Below are 17,204 nucleotides of genomic sequence, written 5' to 3' on the forward strand. Positions count from 1 at the left end.
CACACCATTCAGTTATTCCTAACAACCTAAATTTTTTCTGCTATGAGAAAGTAACATACATACATATATATATATATATATATATATATATATATATATATATGCACCTTTTACATCTGACCCCATAAACTACAGTTTCTTTCCTTTCTCTGTCAGTTTTTTTTTTTCTCTCCACAGTCCTGGTCTCATTATACATTGTGGTAATTTCTACATTGATATTTCCACTTTCACTTGATAGATAGATATGATGGTCTTTTAACAACCAGCAACTTTGCATGAGCTAGATCTTCACTTGATAAATGAGGGGATGCCTAGCGGGTCTTTGATGATTGGTAAATGCTTCTGTTTCCAGGCTAGCATCATTGGTATTGCACTTGCATTAGCCACTTTGAAAAATAGACCCTTGAAATAACCACAGTACAGAGAGGGTGCTCAAATAGTAACTGACAGAACATACTTTCCAGCCTTCAAAAAAATGTGTCTTTTTTTTTCCAGACTACAGCTGTACATAAATAAACCTTTGATCTATGCACAATATTTTTATTCAAGAGAGCCATTGAATAAAATATTGTTTGTGACCCCCTTTGCTTTACCCTCTTTTTTTTTTTTTGTTTCCCTGCTTTCTCTTTCTGATGGATTTTCACAGCAAAAAAGGGCAAAATGAAGGGCAAGTATTTTCTTGTTGCTCAATTTCTTTCTGTTTAGTACACTTGACATTTTCACTGATATTCCATCCCTATTGGATATTATCCTCTGTGCTTCTCATTTGCTAGATTTTCCCCCATGATCATTCAGACCTTAGTGGCAAAAAAGGGGGAAATAATATACTTGTGTTTGCATATGCAACCTGTTTTACTTTCAAGTTTTTTCTTAGACTTAAATATTGTGTGTTTTTATCCTTCCACTTACTAATTCATACTAATATGAAGAATGCTCTTAATTAACAAAAGGCATTAATGGATTTATTGAAATAATTTTATCATAATGTTGGTAAAATATTTATGTTGACATTTTCGATAAATTCCTCTGAAATAACTTGGCATAAATCACTTTTTAAAGGATATCCTGGTTATGGTGATAAAGTTTGTTAGTAAATGGGAAAAAATAATAGACCTAGCATTTTCACTGATATAACTGTTGTAATCCATGTTATGAAATTAAAATTGATTTCATTACTATAAAGTATTGGGTCTTTATATTCATTCATGTGTTTTGATTTAGGATGAAAGTAGTCTATTTTCATTTTTCCTTATTAGTTTATCTTTCTGATGCCTTCTTACTGTCATCAAATCTCAGGATGCATATGCGAGATTATTTGTCTAACCCTGTGTCATTATCTTTCCAGATTCAGAAACACTGAAGCCTGATAATTTTGAAGAATCTGGCTATACATTCATAGCACCAAGGTAGGTTTTGTTTTCTTTTTTAGAGTTCATGTGGATGTCTAGGAATTTAATAGCGGTTCTGAGTTGAGGTCGAGACTGCTCTGGGTTACTCCATCCCAAGTTATGGAACCAAATGGAACAATAACTTTAAAACTGAAAGAGAATCCTGTTATTCAATCATTCACTTATTCGGGTACTCAGCAGTTGCTATGTGCTAATCAGTGTGCTGACTCAGGGATACAGCAGAAAATAGGACAGATACAGGTTTTGCTTTTGTTGGAATCAACAATGTATCCAACAAAAATGAAGAGTTGTGTATTGGCATTTATGAATATGTGTATCTGTACTCCCACTCTCACTCTCTTGCTCTCTCTCTCGCTTGTGCTCTCTCTCTCTATATATATATCACACACACAGATAGATATTCATAGATAATATCAGATATATATATGTCTATACACAAGAATGTGTATATCGTAGAATGACAACCTCAAAATTCACTATTTTAACACTAATACAAGGTTTAGGGGAAATATATTTTAATATAGTGAGATTTTTCTCCTATAATTTTTAAGATTAACATCCTTTGTCCTCCTCAATTTTACTTCTCTCTCATATAATCCCCCTTCCCTATCTCTAATATACATTTTCATCCCTACCTCTGTTTTCTTAGAATCATTTAAAAATCCATTCAGGAATCCAAGAGTGTTACTTTTATTTCTTTCCTTGATTTTTGATTCTCACTCTCTAGCACACATATAATAATACACACCAACATAATTCCTATTAGCCTAGGCTAAATTATAGAATAAAATAAATTCCGAAGCTTGTAGTATTAAATTCTCACATTTTGTCCTTTTTAGAGAAATTACTCTAAGAATGCTCATAAAAATTAATGTGACTTACTCTTCCATATTCTGTCTGCATAAGAATATCTGAATTTCTGGTTCTTCTTAAAAATAGGGAATATATATAACTTTTGGGGGAAACTCTATCAAAAAAGCATATTCCTGGCTTTTGGACTGACTTCACCCTCGAGCAGCTTTCCTGCCTGAATTTCCTTCAGGGTTTGACACTGCCAATCCCAACATCCTTTGACACTCTGCCTCCTCTTACTTGATGATGCACTTTTCAGGTTTTCTTCCTCCCTCTTTGGCTGCATATTCAGTCATTTTCATGAGCTTCTCATCTGTACGTCCCTTGCATGAAGCTGCTAGCCTAGGCCTTCTTCTGTTCTATTCTCAGTCTATGGACATACCATAGGTGCCCACTATCCTGTGTCTATGGTTGAGATGTTGCCTCCCAAATCTATAGGATGGTCATAACATCTGGAAACAAAATAGAAATAATATGTGGTTTATTGACCTTACATGATAATATCAAACAGTATATGTGTTTCCTGACTTTTTGTCTACCCCACATATTTCACTGAGACATTCATGTTTATGAAACCTAATAGGAATCTGTCTGCATTGTGCTTCAAATTCCCTAGGTCTCAAACATTTGTCCTCTTTGTAGAAGTCTTCTGTCTGTTTTGCCTCAATGGCAAAAATACTATCCTCTCATAATAATGCCCAGTCTTGAAAACTGACAAGTCTTTGACTGCCCCTTTTCCTACATATCTAACTTCTGGTCAATCACCAAGCCTTGACGAATAGAATTTATCTTATGAATATCAAGTATATCTGTCAGACTCGTCTGTCTTTGTTCTGGGGCAGGCCACTGTCTTGTCTCACCTAACCTAGTAAGGATTCCTCCTAATTGATCTCCCTCCTTGCAGGATTTCTCTCTTACTCCTTTTTTTTTTTTTTTTTTTAACTTTTAAATTATTATTATTAAAGTATAGTTGATTTACAGTGTTTTGTCAAGTTCTTTTGTACAGCAAAGTGACCCAATCACACACATTTCCCTGGGCAGTAGGTTTCCATTGCCCATCCATTCCAGATTTAACAGCTTGCATCCAAAAAACCCCCAAAATGCCCATCCGCCCCACTCCCTCTCCTTTCCCCCTTGGGAACCCCAAGTCTGCTCTTCTTGGACATGATCTGTGTTTTTTGTTTTGTTTTGTTTTTTAAGATAGGATTGTTCCATATTTTAGATTCCACAAATAAGTGATATCATATGGTATTTGTCTTTTTCTTTCTGGATTACTTATGAATTCTGTCTCCTTTCTATAACCAAAGGGAGTTTCTAAACTTTCAATAAAATCATGTCTCTCATCTGTTAAATACCAGCCAATGGCTTAGTACTGTCCTCATAATAATCTGTACTGTGTAGGAGAGTTTTCAAATGTTCTGTCACTAGGTCCCAGTTTACGAATGTGGTCTCCTAAACTCTAAATCAGGGGCTGACAAACTGCAAACAACCAACACAAAGTTTTATTGGAACACAGCTACGGCCATATGTTGTATTGTTGTGACCACTTTCACTACAAAGGCAGAGCTGAGTGGTTGTGGCACAGACCTTTTAGCCCATAGAGCCTGAATCACTTACTCTCTGGTAACTTAGAAAACAGTCGTCCAAGCTCTACTTACAGGTCCAACCACACTAACCTTTTCTTAGTTCCTAGATGCATTTTTTTTTTCCACCTTACCTCTTTTCATCCACTAATTTTCTTTTCTATTTTGGACTGAACTCACACATCCCCTGTTCTTCCCATATTCCAACTTCAGAGCTCCTTGATCTGGGAATTTCTTTCCCATTATCACTGGATTAGACATTCTTGCTGACTGCTTCACAGAATCCTGTATTTCCTGTACTAGAGCACAGGTTACATGTCATTTTATTTACTTTCCCTAACAGAGACACGATAGCATCTACTTGACACTGTTCAATGTTCAATATCAAATCCATTGTCTGGCACACATGAGGGGCTTCTATAAATATATGAAGGAGGTTCTATAAATACATGAAGAATACTTTTAGGATCATATTATTAATAATAATACCTGAACCTTATTAGCAGTTTTTCAATGCAGGTAACTTTGAGCAACTTAGCTGCTAAAACTAGTTTTAGCTGGAAAGGAGAGTATTAACATGGCACAAATGGGAGAAGAAACTCAAATGTCAGGTGTACTATGTTGATGAGACTCTCCCTCCATCTCCCATCTGTGTTTTTCTCTGGACAGCTTCTTTATTCATTTATCTCAGTTACTAAAGAGGAGAACATGCAGGCTGGCTTGTTCAGTTTCACCATTAAACAAGGTATCCCTTCCCAGAGAGGATCAATGTATCTGTGAATCTCAATTCCTGAGTTGTAGGTGATGACTGTTGTTTAGCTCAGCAAGGATTAGCATATAGTCCATTGCTGTGGCCTAAGTCACGTTCAGTATCAATATGACTGATTTGCCTATGAGTTTGGAGAAGGAGCAGATACCAGAGAAGGGAAGGCATGTTGGAACTTGTGGGGTAAATGAATGTACCCACCTTAATTAACATGGGTTAAGCCTTTTACATGCATGATGATATTTATCCTTCAAAGAATTCTATAATAAATTAGTATTATTATGTTATTTCATAGATGAGAAAGCTGTTTTAGAGAGGTTAAATAATAGGGAATTTGAATCAATTTCCCTGGTCAGTCTAAGGTGTGTTTACAGTGAATATGTAAATACTTAGGGATCTCAAAAGAACATCCAGTACCTCTAAATATTTTTATAGGAAACATTTCCTGGAAAAATGAGCACTGAATGTGTATTCGAAGATTTGTGGAAAATAAACTGATAGGGGAGTTCCCATCATGGCTCAGCGGTAATGAACCCTACTAGTATCCATGAGGACATGGGTTTGATCCCTGGCCTTGCTCAGTGGATTAAGAATCTGGCATTGCTATGAGCTGTAGTATAGGTCACAAACATGGCTCAGAGCCTTCATTGCTCTGGCTGTGACATAGGCTGGGGGCTGTAGCTCCGATTCAGCTTCTAGCCTGGGAACTTCCATATGTCGCACATGCAGTCCTAAAAAGAAAAAAAAAATGTTGAGAAAAGAAAGACATTTCTATAATATAGGACACAAAGCATATGTTTCCATCACTGTCATTGATGGGGAACAGTGAAGCAAACTCTAAGGCAAGACAATCAGGGTCTCTTTCCCAGATCTTTATCATCACGGATGTGTTGTCACATTCCCTGCATCTTAGTTTTTTACTTGCAAAATGGTGATAACAATAATACCTACCTCCTAGAGTTTTTATAAGCTTTAAATGAGATGATGTGTGCAAAATATCTAGCAAAGCTCTTGGTAAGACATGAGCTCTTTAGTTATTATTTATGGTTGTGATAAGAGGAAGAGGGAGTGTTAGTTAATAAAGGATGCTAAACAATTATTTTAAACTAATTTAAAGAAGAATGCTCATGAATTTTAAAGCTAGAACCATTCTTGTTAATTCTTAAAGTATTTGATCCTAATTAGTACTCAGTTTTTACAACTACCTTAAATTTTAAATCTACTAGAAAGAAAAATTTTGAGAATACAGATGCATGGAGGATCAACCCTATCTTGAAGAGAATTATAACCATAGGGATGAAAGTTTACATCATGGATTAATTATTCTTTTTTGTATAATCATAAATGAGAAAGCACTTCAAAGATAAGTTAGAATGAGAAAGAAATAAAAGCATTTGATAGCCCATAGTTAAATGCTAATTTACGATACATAACTGATACAAGTTTGTGAAATAGAATGAGAACAAACTCACTCACCTTATTTCTACTCTAGTAATAAATAATTTGCCAAATTTCTAGTATCAGAAGCTTTTAGTTTCAAAGCCATTTAAGTTACAAATCCCATTAGGTCAGAAACACAATTGACAAAGTGACCAAAAGAGATTATATAGATTTCAGGCCCTGAAGGTATTTTCAGCAAATCAAAATGGGTTTGTTCCTTTAAAGCCATCCAAAGCTTTCTCCGTCTTACCACTCAATCTTTTTTAGGAGAAAAAGTAAATCTCAAAAGAGCAATGATCAATATGTGTAAAACTGATTACTTTTAGAAAAACAATGCCTTATAGAAAGTATATTAGCAGGTTTTCCCACATGTCCATTGGGAACTCAGCAGTTTTCATAACCTCAGTTATTCCCTGTCATGAACTTTGCTGGGGACAAGATCCTAAGAAATGGTAATAGTCTTGAGTTGTCAAGCTGTATCAGTAGGCTAACAGGCAACTGTTAATGCTGTCTAGCCACACATTTCACATCTCAAATATTTCACCAGCTCTTGCTGCTTATTGCCTACTAAATAGGCACCGTACTCATTGTGGGGGTGACTTTCTGTTGTCCTAGATCATTCTTATTACTAGAGAACTCCACTGACATAACATCCAGCGGTTTTTATTTTCTCACATTTCCATTGTTTAACTTCCTTCACTTCTGTTCCCATCCTATTCAACAACTTTCCTTAATGGTAATTTCAACAGTTTCACTGCTTTTGCCATTACAATACATCAGAAGGTCAATAATACCTTTGGGCTGCTTCAAAACTGGGCACAACCAAGCCAGCAAGGATAAAAACAAAACAAAACAAAGAATGATGACATTGTCTAAATTAATTGCCCACAACACTAACAGCTTTCTGTGGGTAGAGGTCAGAATTGCTTTTGGCACGAAGCTTTGTAGCTATAAAAGCTTACAAAGTAAGTAAAAGTTCAAAGCACATTGTATGTTGTATTAAAGCACACTAATTAGGGATCTGAAGACTAAGCTTCCTCTCAAGGTTTGACCAATTACTAGTTAGGTGCCTTTGGGTAAATCTTTTTACACCTTTAATCCCACTTTATTCACTGTTAAAATATTAAATTATCTTCTAATAAGGTTATTTTTAGGATTAAATGAGCAAAGATAATTTCAGAAATGCCTTTTAAATAATACGGAGTTCTAAATATGGTTTTATTAATAATTATTTATCATTATTTTATTTAGTCCTTCTGAAGCCTTGCCCTGAGGGTCTAAGTCTGTGAGATCCTAATTCAACATATTGGCCTTTTGACTTCCAGGCTAGTGTTACTTCCAAAAAAGTACGGCATTGTGGGAAGAAGTCAGTTTTAGCTCTGTCAAAACTAAATGAGAATAAATTGTGGAAACTTATTAAACCTTGCTTCTAAACTAAAATTTTCTGTAAACCAATAAGTTTTGTTTATTTTTGAAGTTCTGACATTCTATTCTCCTCTTTTCTCTGAGGCTTTATATTTAGGCAGTGTCCTTGCATCTGAGAATGTTTACTTTTCAATTGAATTTTTGAATTGAATATTTGATTATCCAGTCAGTTAACTTAGTTATAATTGCAACCTTCTCATACTTATGTTGCCTTACATTTATTCTGAATTTCCAAACCACTTTGGATGGCAGTTCCCCATGTGTTCCAAAGAATCCTTCAGAAAATCCCCAAGGACAAAGATATTTTCCTAACCCTGTTAAATAGTGTTTGCTTTTTTCACCATGTTGACATTTGCAGTGACACTACAAAAGGAATGGTGAGCTGATTTGTTATTAGAAATCTAGGCATGGCACTGAAGTATGCTAGTAATCACTGTAATCTTCATTGCCAGGCATGTACATTGGGGGGGAGGGGAAGAGACAGTTTTACTTTGAAATATCTTTGATTAAAACACTAAGAATTATTCTTTTTTACTGATGTTTATACTTGAGTATATCTCTTAATAGTCTATGTGAAGATAATGGAAGTTTTACTACATATCAGAGTTACTTGACCATCTCAAAAAAAAAAAAAAAAGAAAATAGTACATGTGTTGTTTGACTTGAGACCTGAAATAGGAGCTTCTTGCCTTTTTTCATAAAATAGCATTTTACTGGAAAAAATGAACGACAGATGAAGTTGGGTTATTCGGATTTGGGTATTCAGCAGACATTTTCTCAAAAATCAATTAAGTGAACTTCTACTTTGAAGAAAACAACTCAAAGTATTTGTTCCCAATGACAAAATCTGAACTTTCAAGCAAAAATTAGAATTTTAGTAAAGTTATTTTCATTACTGTAATCATGACAGCCTCCCTCCCAATAGTAATGGACTCATCTGGTGAGATCAGTGATGTTATTAATGAAGTGAATTTTCAATATTTTATAATGAAATATGCCATCATTTGAAAGATCTTCATAATTCATATTTTAAAAATAACAAATTTATGGTATTATAAAATTATGGGTAAGTAAAAGATTAAGTGTGTAAAATGGTGCATTGCATTTTAATGTAACAGTACAAAAAGTTCAGGTGGTTTCAGACTCCATATCATAACTAAGTATCAAGAAGTTACAAATAATCAAGTTTTTTTATTCAAAAAAAAAAAAAGAATAGGCACAATTATCTCAGAAAACTATTACAATAATGCATATCTATATAAGCATTATTTTTTTCATGTGCCAAAATACAATCTTGCAGTTGATTGAATGCAGAGGCACTCTTGTCTTCTATTAAGTTAGGAATTACAGAAATTTGCAAATAGGTAACTCAATGCTCCCTTTATTTTTACTAGGTAAGTTTTTTAAATACAGTAATTTTTTTATTGAAATGTTAACATATAATGGGTTTATTGTCAATATTTAATAAATGTTTTAAAATTTGTAAGTCAATTTCTATAGTAAAATTGCCAACCTACAACATACCATAATAATAACAATAGAAGCTAATATTGAGTATCTTCTGCCTAGGAGTCAAATGATTAACACATAGTATCTATAATTCTTACCACTTGGTGTGAAAGTAGTGTTCCATTAAAGAGATGAGGAAGTGGAGATACCCAAAAATTCAACTGCTTACAAAGTCATATGGCCAGCCAAAAAAAAAAGTGTTTTCATTACCTATGATTGCTATCTACATTTTTTTAGTTTTGATTTTAATGCGTAATATCCTAACTTTTTTTTTCAGAGACTACTGCAATGACCTTAAAATATCAGATAATAATACCGAATTTCTTTTAAACTTTAATGAGTTTATTGATAGAAAAACTCCAAACAACCCGTCATGTAAGTATATGTTAATTTACAATAATTGGTTCACTGTGATTATATTCAAAGTGATCAAACCTTGCTTGGTTCAATGAAGTTCGTTGGTACCCTGGATTATTTATTTGCTTTTTGAATTTTTAATGGAAAGTATCACAGTTTGACCCCATTTTACTATATTAAATAAGTAAAATCAAATTTTCAAAACCACGTATTAAATACTTGCAAATAATTAGCTGTAAATAGGACATGACTACCTTTGCTCCTTTCAAATTAAGAAATTAATTTGGAAGATCTTTTGGAGGTTTTTCTTTGTTTAGTCTTGCTATATAGAGCAAATAATACATTTTTATTGACATTTATGTCATCCAATATAATGAGTTTTATTATGGATAGTGTAAAAATGAAGTAAGAGATTTGTCAGTTTATGGTTTTCTTTCTTCCTGGTATTCAATTTTGATCACAGCTAACTTTAATCTTAAAAAATATGCATCTATAAATTTCCTCTTTTATGAAGTAAATCAAGTTGGAATAGATTTTATTAACTAGTTTTTAACCATTTTATTTGTTGTTCATTGAAATTTGCATCATTCATACTATGAAGCTTCGTAAATATTTATGAGTTCTTGACTTTTAAAACATTTAAAAATTTTAACTTTTTTCTTCTTAAAAATATTCCATTTATTAAAAAGAACTGTTAGGGGAAAATGCAGTATAAATAGGAAATAAAAGAGAAGAGCGAACTGCCTGCCAAAAATTACCTTATTAAATATAACTTGGAAAAAAAACTACACAAAATTGACTTTTTTATTCTCTTTTGCCTTTTTTATATTTTTTCATCCTCCATTTCCTCTCTGTCTCTCCCTTCTTTCTTCTCCCTTTCTTTTCTTTTCAAACATTGTTTCTTCTATCAGGAATGGTTAAATAAAGTGTTTCTAAAGTTATTTAAAAAATGAAAATCCTTTATTAAAGCTATCTCTCAAAACATATTTATTTACCTCATAAGAAAAAAATAACTATTGAGCACCTCCAACACAAATTAGCCAGTTGCTTATAGAAGTGACCTGGAAACCTGACTCGGGAGGATGAAGTCTGAGCACAGCCTTTCTGATATTATTATTATTTACTACCTGTTAGTAAGTAATAAGCGTTTCCAAGAGAGCTCTGAAGTGATAAGATTATTGAATATTCCTTTAAATGGATGTTGCTTTTCCCCACAGAAATATAAATAGAAATAAAATATTTTTGGTATAACATCACTCATATCGCTACTGTTGTTTATGTTTTTCAGTCTCTTCCTTCATTTCAGTTAACTTTATTCTGCCTCCCCTATAATTCTATGGGAATTGTTTGAGATGGTAATATAATAATGTAAAGAATTAAGAACTTATTGGATTTATTATAAAACGAGATAACAGCTATAAAATCATGTTTTCCTTTGACAGTATCATATATTAAAGATTTTTCTCAATCAGTTTACCTTAAGTTATCAATAATCTGTAAAACCAGCTCTAAAAATAACTATTAGTGATTGAAATGTAACTGATACAAATTTTTTTTGAGGAGTGTAGTCAAGTTTATAATTGCTTTATAAAAATACTTAATCCTCAGTAAAATTACAATTCTCACCTAATATTTTTTATTTTTGAATTAATGTATAAAATGGTAAAGCTTAATACTAATAATATACTTACTGTGTATTATCAGCTGCAAGGGACAGATTTTAAGATACATTTTAGGCTTAGAGCATAATGAAAATATGAATGAAATCATAAAATTACTTGCAACATTGATTTGCAACATAGATTAAAATAATAGTCTCTTTTGTTATACCTAAAAGGGTTTGAGAATTAAAATATATCATTCACTTTCCAAATGGATTATTTTTAAAGTGATTGTTTCTAAAATAATGTAATAGTAAAGGTTTCTCATAGAATGAATCAAAATGAAGTCTAAAATATGGATTAAATAGATCCTTTAATCTTGGGTGAAAGATACATTAAGTTAAAATAATTAAAAGGGACTAAGCCTCAACTCTTGTAGTGATACAATAGTAAGTAAGACCATATATTCATTATCTGAATAAAATGAAATCTTCTTAGTGTGAAGTTTCTGAGACTACTTGTAGGTTATTTCAAAGCTTTATGGGCTTAGAGCAAAGGAGCATTTTTTTAACAATGTTTATTAATTGACCTTTGGTCCTTGTCATCTGTTCCTTGCATTACCCTTGGACTTGAGCTAATATGTTCCTCAGTTTTTCCGGAAATGACAACCTGAAGCTTGTGGTCTTTCATCAGTACCAGTAGATTACAAAAGCTAGTCTTAAGAGTAGTGCTGGTCTGTGAAAAGTTATTCTTGGCTAGAAAAAAAATCTTATATGTATTAGTTTTATGTTTGTATATAAAATCGTTTATGAAATTACAATTTGGAATCTTTGTATACTAATTTGCCTCATTTAGAATTGGTTTTTCCACTACTAATTTTGTCCATATCATAAAATAATATGAGGAAGCAGAACAGTATAAAAAATGCACAGAAATAATAGGGTACATTTTTAATCACAGAAATATTATCTATTCTAAATCACTAATTATACTATGTGGGTTTAATTGAAACTATCCTTTTTCTGTGTTAGGCAACACAGATTTGATTAATAGAGTCTTGCTGGATGCGGGCTTTACAAATGAACTTGTCCAAAATTACTGGAGTAAGCAGAAAAACATGTAAGTATTTATTCTTATTAATATATTTCAGTTTAAGTTATCTCTGGGAAATGTTTGGAAAATAGGTCTCAGAAATTTAAAGTTTATTATTTATCTTTAATAATAACTTCTCAAGAAAATCATTTTACAATTGTCGACAGCTTCACTTTTCACTTGTGGGTATGTATGAGACTAACGTCTGCCGTTACTCAGATTTACACGTGTACACTGCAGTGTGAATAACCAAATTAAATAGGTATGTTTTTCAGTGTCTTTGGCAAAACAGGGTTTCTAGTGAGTGTTCAGTAGCTTTCTACCATACACCCAGTTAAAAAACTGAGAAATCTGGAGTTCTCACCATGGCGTAGTGGCTTGGGTCCCTGTGGAGGTGTGGGTTTGATCCCAGTCACAGTGCATTGGGTTAAAGGATCCAGAGTTGCTACAGCAGTGGCATGGGTGGCAGCTGTGGCTTGGATTCAGTCCCTGGCCAAGAAATTTTTATATGCCACAGATGTAGCCATTAAAAAGAAAGAAAGAAAGAAATAGAAAAAAGAAAGGAAATAAAAAAGAAATTGAGAAATCTATGGTTCTCATTTCCAGTTTCTTCTCCATCCCATTTCCAATCAATCACCAAATGGTAAATATTTTTTTTTAATTTTTTCCTCTTTTTTCCAAACTCAAGGTCCTAATTTTCCATGTCTAAGAAACCACAACAGCTTATTTTTCTGCCTTTAGTGCTTCCAGTTTCTCTACCCACAGCCCCCAGTCTATTCTCCATATAACTCATATTGCCAGAGTCTCACTTTTAAAATGGAGTTCTATTTTCAGGATAAAAGTGAAGCAGGCTCTCTAGCATGGATTTCAGGGTCATTCATGAACTGACCATTCTTAGGGAGCTTACACTAGGAACCTCACTTCCTACTGTTTCTCACCTCCTGCTTTAATGCTTTTATTACAGCAAAGGCTATCACTATGCACTAGCTTTCCCTTACACATACACTCTGCTTTACATGTGATATCTTCCATTCATCTGTTAACTCCTTATCTGTCTTCAAAATGCAGCTATATATCATTTCTTACAAAACGTCTTCTTTAAGCATCCTCCCTTTCATTATTTTTTAGATATTTTAACTATTAAAACATAGTTTGCATTTATTGAAATATTAACTTTGGCTTTCTTTAGCTTAGAAACTCATTTGTTTTCCTTTGTACTGCCAACACCTAAACTAATACCTTACTAACAGTAAGTTGAATGAAAATTCCCTTCTTCTGTCTTCTCTTCCAGCAAGGGAGTGAAAGCACGGTTTGTTGTAACTGATGGAGGGATTACCAGAGTTTATCCCAAAGAGTAAGTTCAGATAACATCTGTAAAAGTTACTACATTATAAGGACTACTCCAAGGATATATATATATATATATTACTGTATAAGGATATACAGAGAAACTGGTCGTTAATAGTAGATTAAATGGAGGTTGTTTAAAGTACTAAATTATTAAAATACTCCATTTCTTAAAAAAAATGCTACTATATGATTCCTCAATGTTGTTTTTGCTTGTCACATATACTACCAAATTTAAGAGGTTTTAAAAGAGATTTTTCTCTTTCTAGACATAAACTAACTTGGTTAAATGAACATAGTGGTTATTATAGCAATATATCTGTTGAGAGCATTTACATAGAACATCATTGTTTTCACTGATTTTATCTGTGTTTATCTTAAGAACAGTCCATTAAGTGGGCTGTGTACGCTTGTTAATATTAATTGACTTATTAACTGATTTATCCATAATTACCTGGCTGGTAAATGGCAGAGTAAAACTGGGGGTCAGCTTTCTCTGCTCCGTAATTTAACTCTATGCTGATCTATTGCTTAGTAATGTGTTATTTACACCATCAATTTCCACTAACTTCCTTAGACGCACCTGAGATGCAAACAAATCTGTAAAGTTCAGTGAGGTCCACAAAGGGAAAAGTAAGTTATCAAGGAGATTAAAGAATAAATGATGAGCCATTTCCTCCTTAGGGCTGGAGAAAATTGGCAAGAAAACCCAGAAACATATGAGGACAGCTTCTATAAAAGAAGTCTAGATAACGATAACTATGTTTTCACTGCTCCCTACTTTAACAGTAAGTATTGCTTTGGAATTCAGCCATCGCAGTTCCTTTTTCTATGTAAGTTATTGCTACTACCTGCTTTTCCCCTAAACAATATCATATGCACAACATTGGAGAAACAGAACATCCATTTAGTTGAGGAGGCAAAATGCATAAATAGGAAATCAGCCATCCAGTAATGTAGAGACTGCATATTACAGGCCTGCACAATACATCGAAACACATGTAGATAATCCCTCATTTTCACATTTCATTTCGTCTTTTTTAGGGCCACGCCCGTGGCATATGGAGGTTCGCAGGATAGGGGTTGAACTGGAGCTGTAGCCACCGGCCTACACCACAGCAACAGCAATGAGGGATCCAAGCCGTGTCTGCAACATACACCACAGCTCACAGCAATGCTGGATCCTTAACCCACAGAGCAAGGCCAGGGATCAAATCTGCATCCTCATGGCTATTCATCACATTCTTTTCCACTGTGCCATGACGGGAACTCAACAAAGTGCAAATATATTGAAGAATTTTTAATGAGTTAAAAAAATATAATTAAATCAATTTACTCTAATCAGTATTACTTGCATAATATTTATAAAATTAATAATAGCATATATTTAAAAATATTATTTGGGTACTTTCTCTAAAACTTTCTAATTTAATCCTTCATCCTCTCTGGGGGTTGGTCTTATTATCACAATTTTCACAAAAGAGGAAGGTGCAGTTTGGAGAATTTCAGTTTTTTCCAGGGACATGTATCTTTTAAAATGTAAATGCAGTTTTGTGAATCTGAGATCTTTGCACTTTACTTGAGCAGCCTCCCAATATTTTAGCAAACATTATAAAGCAGAGGTTTGGTGTGCAGCCTTCATATGTGAGAGTAGATACATCTAAGCTGAATAATTCTCATCCCAAAGTCAATTAATGAAAATCAATTCACAGACACTCCAATTACCTTCTATGCCAGAATATTTAAGCAGAAAACTATCCCCCATACCTATTAAAAGAAATTTCATATTATTTGATTAATCTACATAGGTCTGTTGTTTTTTGTTTTTTGTTTTTTGTTTTTTTTTTATTTTAGAAAGTGGACCTGGTGCTTATGAATCAGGCATCATGGTAAGCAAAGCTGTAGAAATATACATCCAAGGAAAACTTCTTAAACCTGCAGGTGAGCATGTATTTGTTCACATACATACAATCAAAATTAAATGTGACCCATTCCTCGTGTTATCACCTGGCAGTGCTGATCAGGAAAGCCATCAGGAAGCTTCAACCAAAATAAAATCAAAGACATGCAAATTTAAAAAATAAAACACAATTAGTTACATATAAATTGGGGATAAAATAAAATTGATACTGTATAGAGTTGAGGAATTTTCAAAGAAGACTATATGTTTCTATACTGTTGACACAAATTTATGGAGTCAGTTTAGTATTGTATGTCACAATTCTAAGTGCTAGACTGATCCCACAATCCCACTCTAGAAGTCTATCCCATATAGTATTTTAAATATACAAAAGTAGATATGGCCAAGAATGTGAAATGTTGGTAATAATTTAAACAAGAAAAGGTAAGTTTGCATCTTTGGGGGAAAAGATAAATTATGGTGTATCTATACTATGTATCTGTTAAAAAGAATTTGGATAGGGATCTATTTTTTAAAAACCTTACGATATATAAAAGAGTTTTTTGATAAACCACGCTGTACAGTAGAAAAAAAATTGTCTTGGGGAAATAACAATTTAAAAATATATTTAAAAAAATAAAGACAAAATCACCAGATAATTAAAAAAAAAAAAAAAAAACCAAACAAAAAAGTTCATAAAATTGATCATCAATGGGAATTATAAGTGGTCTGGAGCAAACAAATGCAATAAAATTTTTTTAAAGTGTATAATTCAGTATTGTTTGAATTTTAGAAAGGGAATAGATTAGAGAGGCCAGATGGAGAAGATAGATAAATTTCTGTTCCTGAGGGTGGTTTTAACCCACAGCAGTTCAGCTACGGGGAGTCACTCCATCACTCACTCACCCATTCATTACTTTCTCCATTCATTCAGTTGCTCATTTACTCATTCACTTTTATTCTTTCAATATTTCATTCATGTGTCCCCTCTCTTACCCACTCATCCACCTACTCATCCTCTCATTTATCCACACTTAAACATATCCTAAGCACCTACTGCATGCACTACTCAGGTTAGGGAAGCCTCTTAAAGCTTACCACTTGAATAACCTCACAATTATAAATCTACTCTGGAAAGTGTCATTTTTTTAAGCTTACTGTATTAATTGGCCTGGTTTAGCAAATGACTATGAATATAAATGAAGTGTATGTAATAGTGTAAGTGCTATTAGTATTACTTTCTAATGAAAACTCTAAGAAATATCTCTATAATAAACATTATATTCAATTTAATTCTATTTTATAAATTACCTAAATTAGCATACAGAAAATATATTGTAGCTAATTAAAGTTGCAACTTTTTAAATGAAATTTTTTTTTTTTTGTCTTTTTGCCATTTCTTGGGCCGCTCCCCGCATTATGGAGGTTCCCAGGCTAGGGGTCTAATCAGAGCTGCAGCCACCGGCCCACGCCAGAGCCACAGCAATGCAGGATCCGAGCCGCGTTTGCAACCTACACCACAGCTCACTGCAACGCCGGATCATCTACCCACTGAGCAAGGGCAGGGACCGAACCCGCAACATCATGGTTCCTAGTCAGATTCGTTAACCACTGCACCACAACGGGAACTCCTTTAAATGAATTTGAATCAAGTTTTCAATGTACATCTGAAATTAAACAGATAATTGTTTTTTTTTGAGAAATTTATATTTGCCTGCTCAGGAATTTTCAAATGTGAGAGGAAAGATAAGTGAGAATAAGAGCTTATTTTTTAAATGTTTGTGTCATTTTTTATTTATATGATTTTTCAGTTGTTGGAATTAAAATTGATGTAAATTCCTGGATAGAGAATTTCACCAAAACATCAATCAGGGATCCGGTAAGATAATTTTTTTTTTAATTCTTATGCTGTACTTACTGTAC

At 33.3% G+C, this 17,204-nt stretch overlaps 1 protein-coding gene across 32 annotated transcripts in view; it reads left to right on the top strand.

The window, feature by feature from the left end:
• CACNA2D1 (calcium voltage-gated channel auxiliary subunit alpha2delta 1) overlaps positions 1-17,204 on the top strand; it is a 484,107-nt gene that overhangs the window by 423,857 nt on the left and 43,046 nt on the right. For 13 of the 32 annotated variants that reach the window (XM_013979783.3, XM_005667682.4, XM_021102218.2 and 10 more), the window contains 8 exon segments: positions 647-667; positions 1,346-1,406; positions 9,262-9,359; positions 11,974-12,061; positions 13,326-13,388; positions 14,066-14,169; positions 15,236-15,322; positions 17,093-17,160. In XM_013979783.3, the coding sequence (XP_013835237.1) occupies positions 647-667; positions 1,346-1,406; positions 9,262-9,359; positions 11,974-12,061; positions 13,326-13,388; positions 14,066-14,169; positions 15,236-15,322; positions 17,093-17,160 (590 nt within the window). 32 annotated transcript variants of the gene reach the window in all.

Source organism: Sus scrofa, chromosome 9 (genome assembly GCF_054392235.1).
Source record: "Sus scrofa isolate SSC_HxYL_T2T_F1_AM1 chromosome 9, Sscrofa_HxYL_maternal_Yorkshire_Landrace_v2.0, whole genome shotgun sequence".
Taxonomy (NCBI): Eukaryota; Metazoa; Chordata; class Mammalia; order Artiodactyla; family Suidae; genus Sus; species Sus scrofa.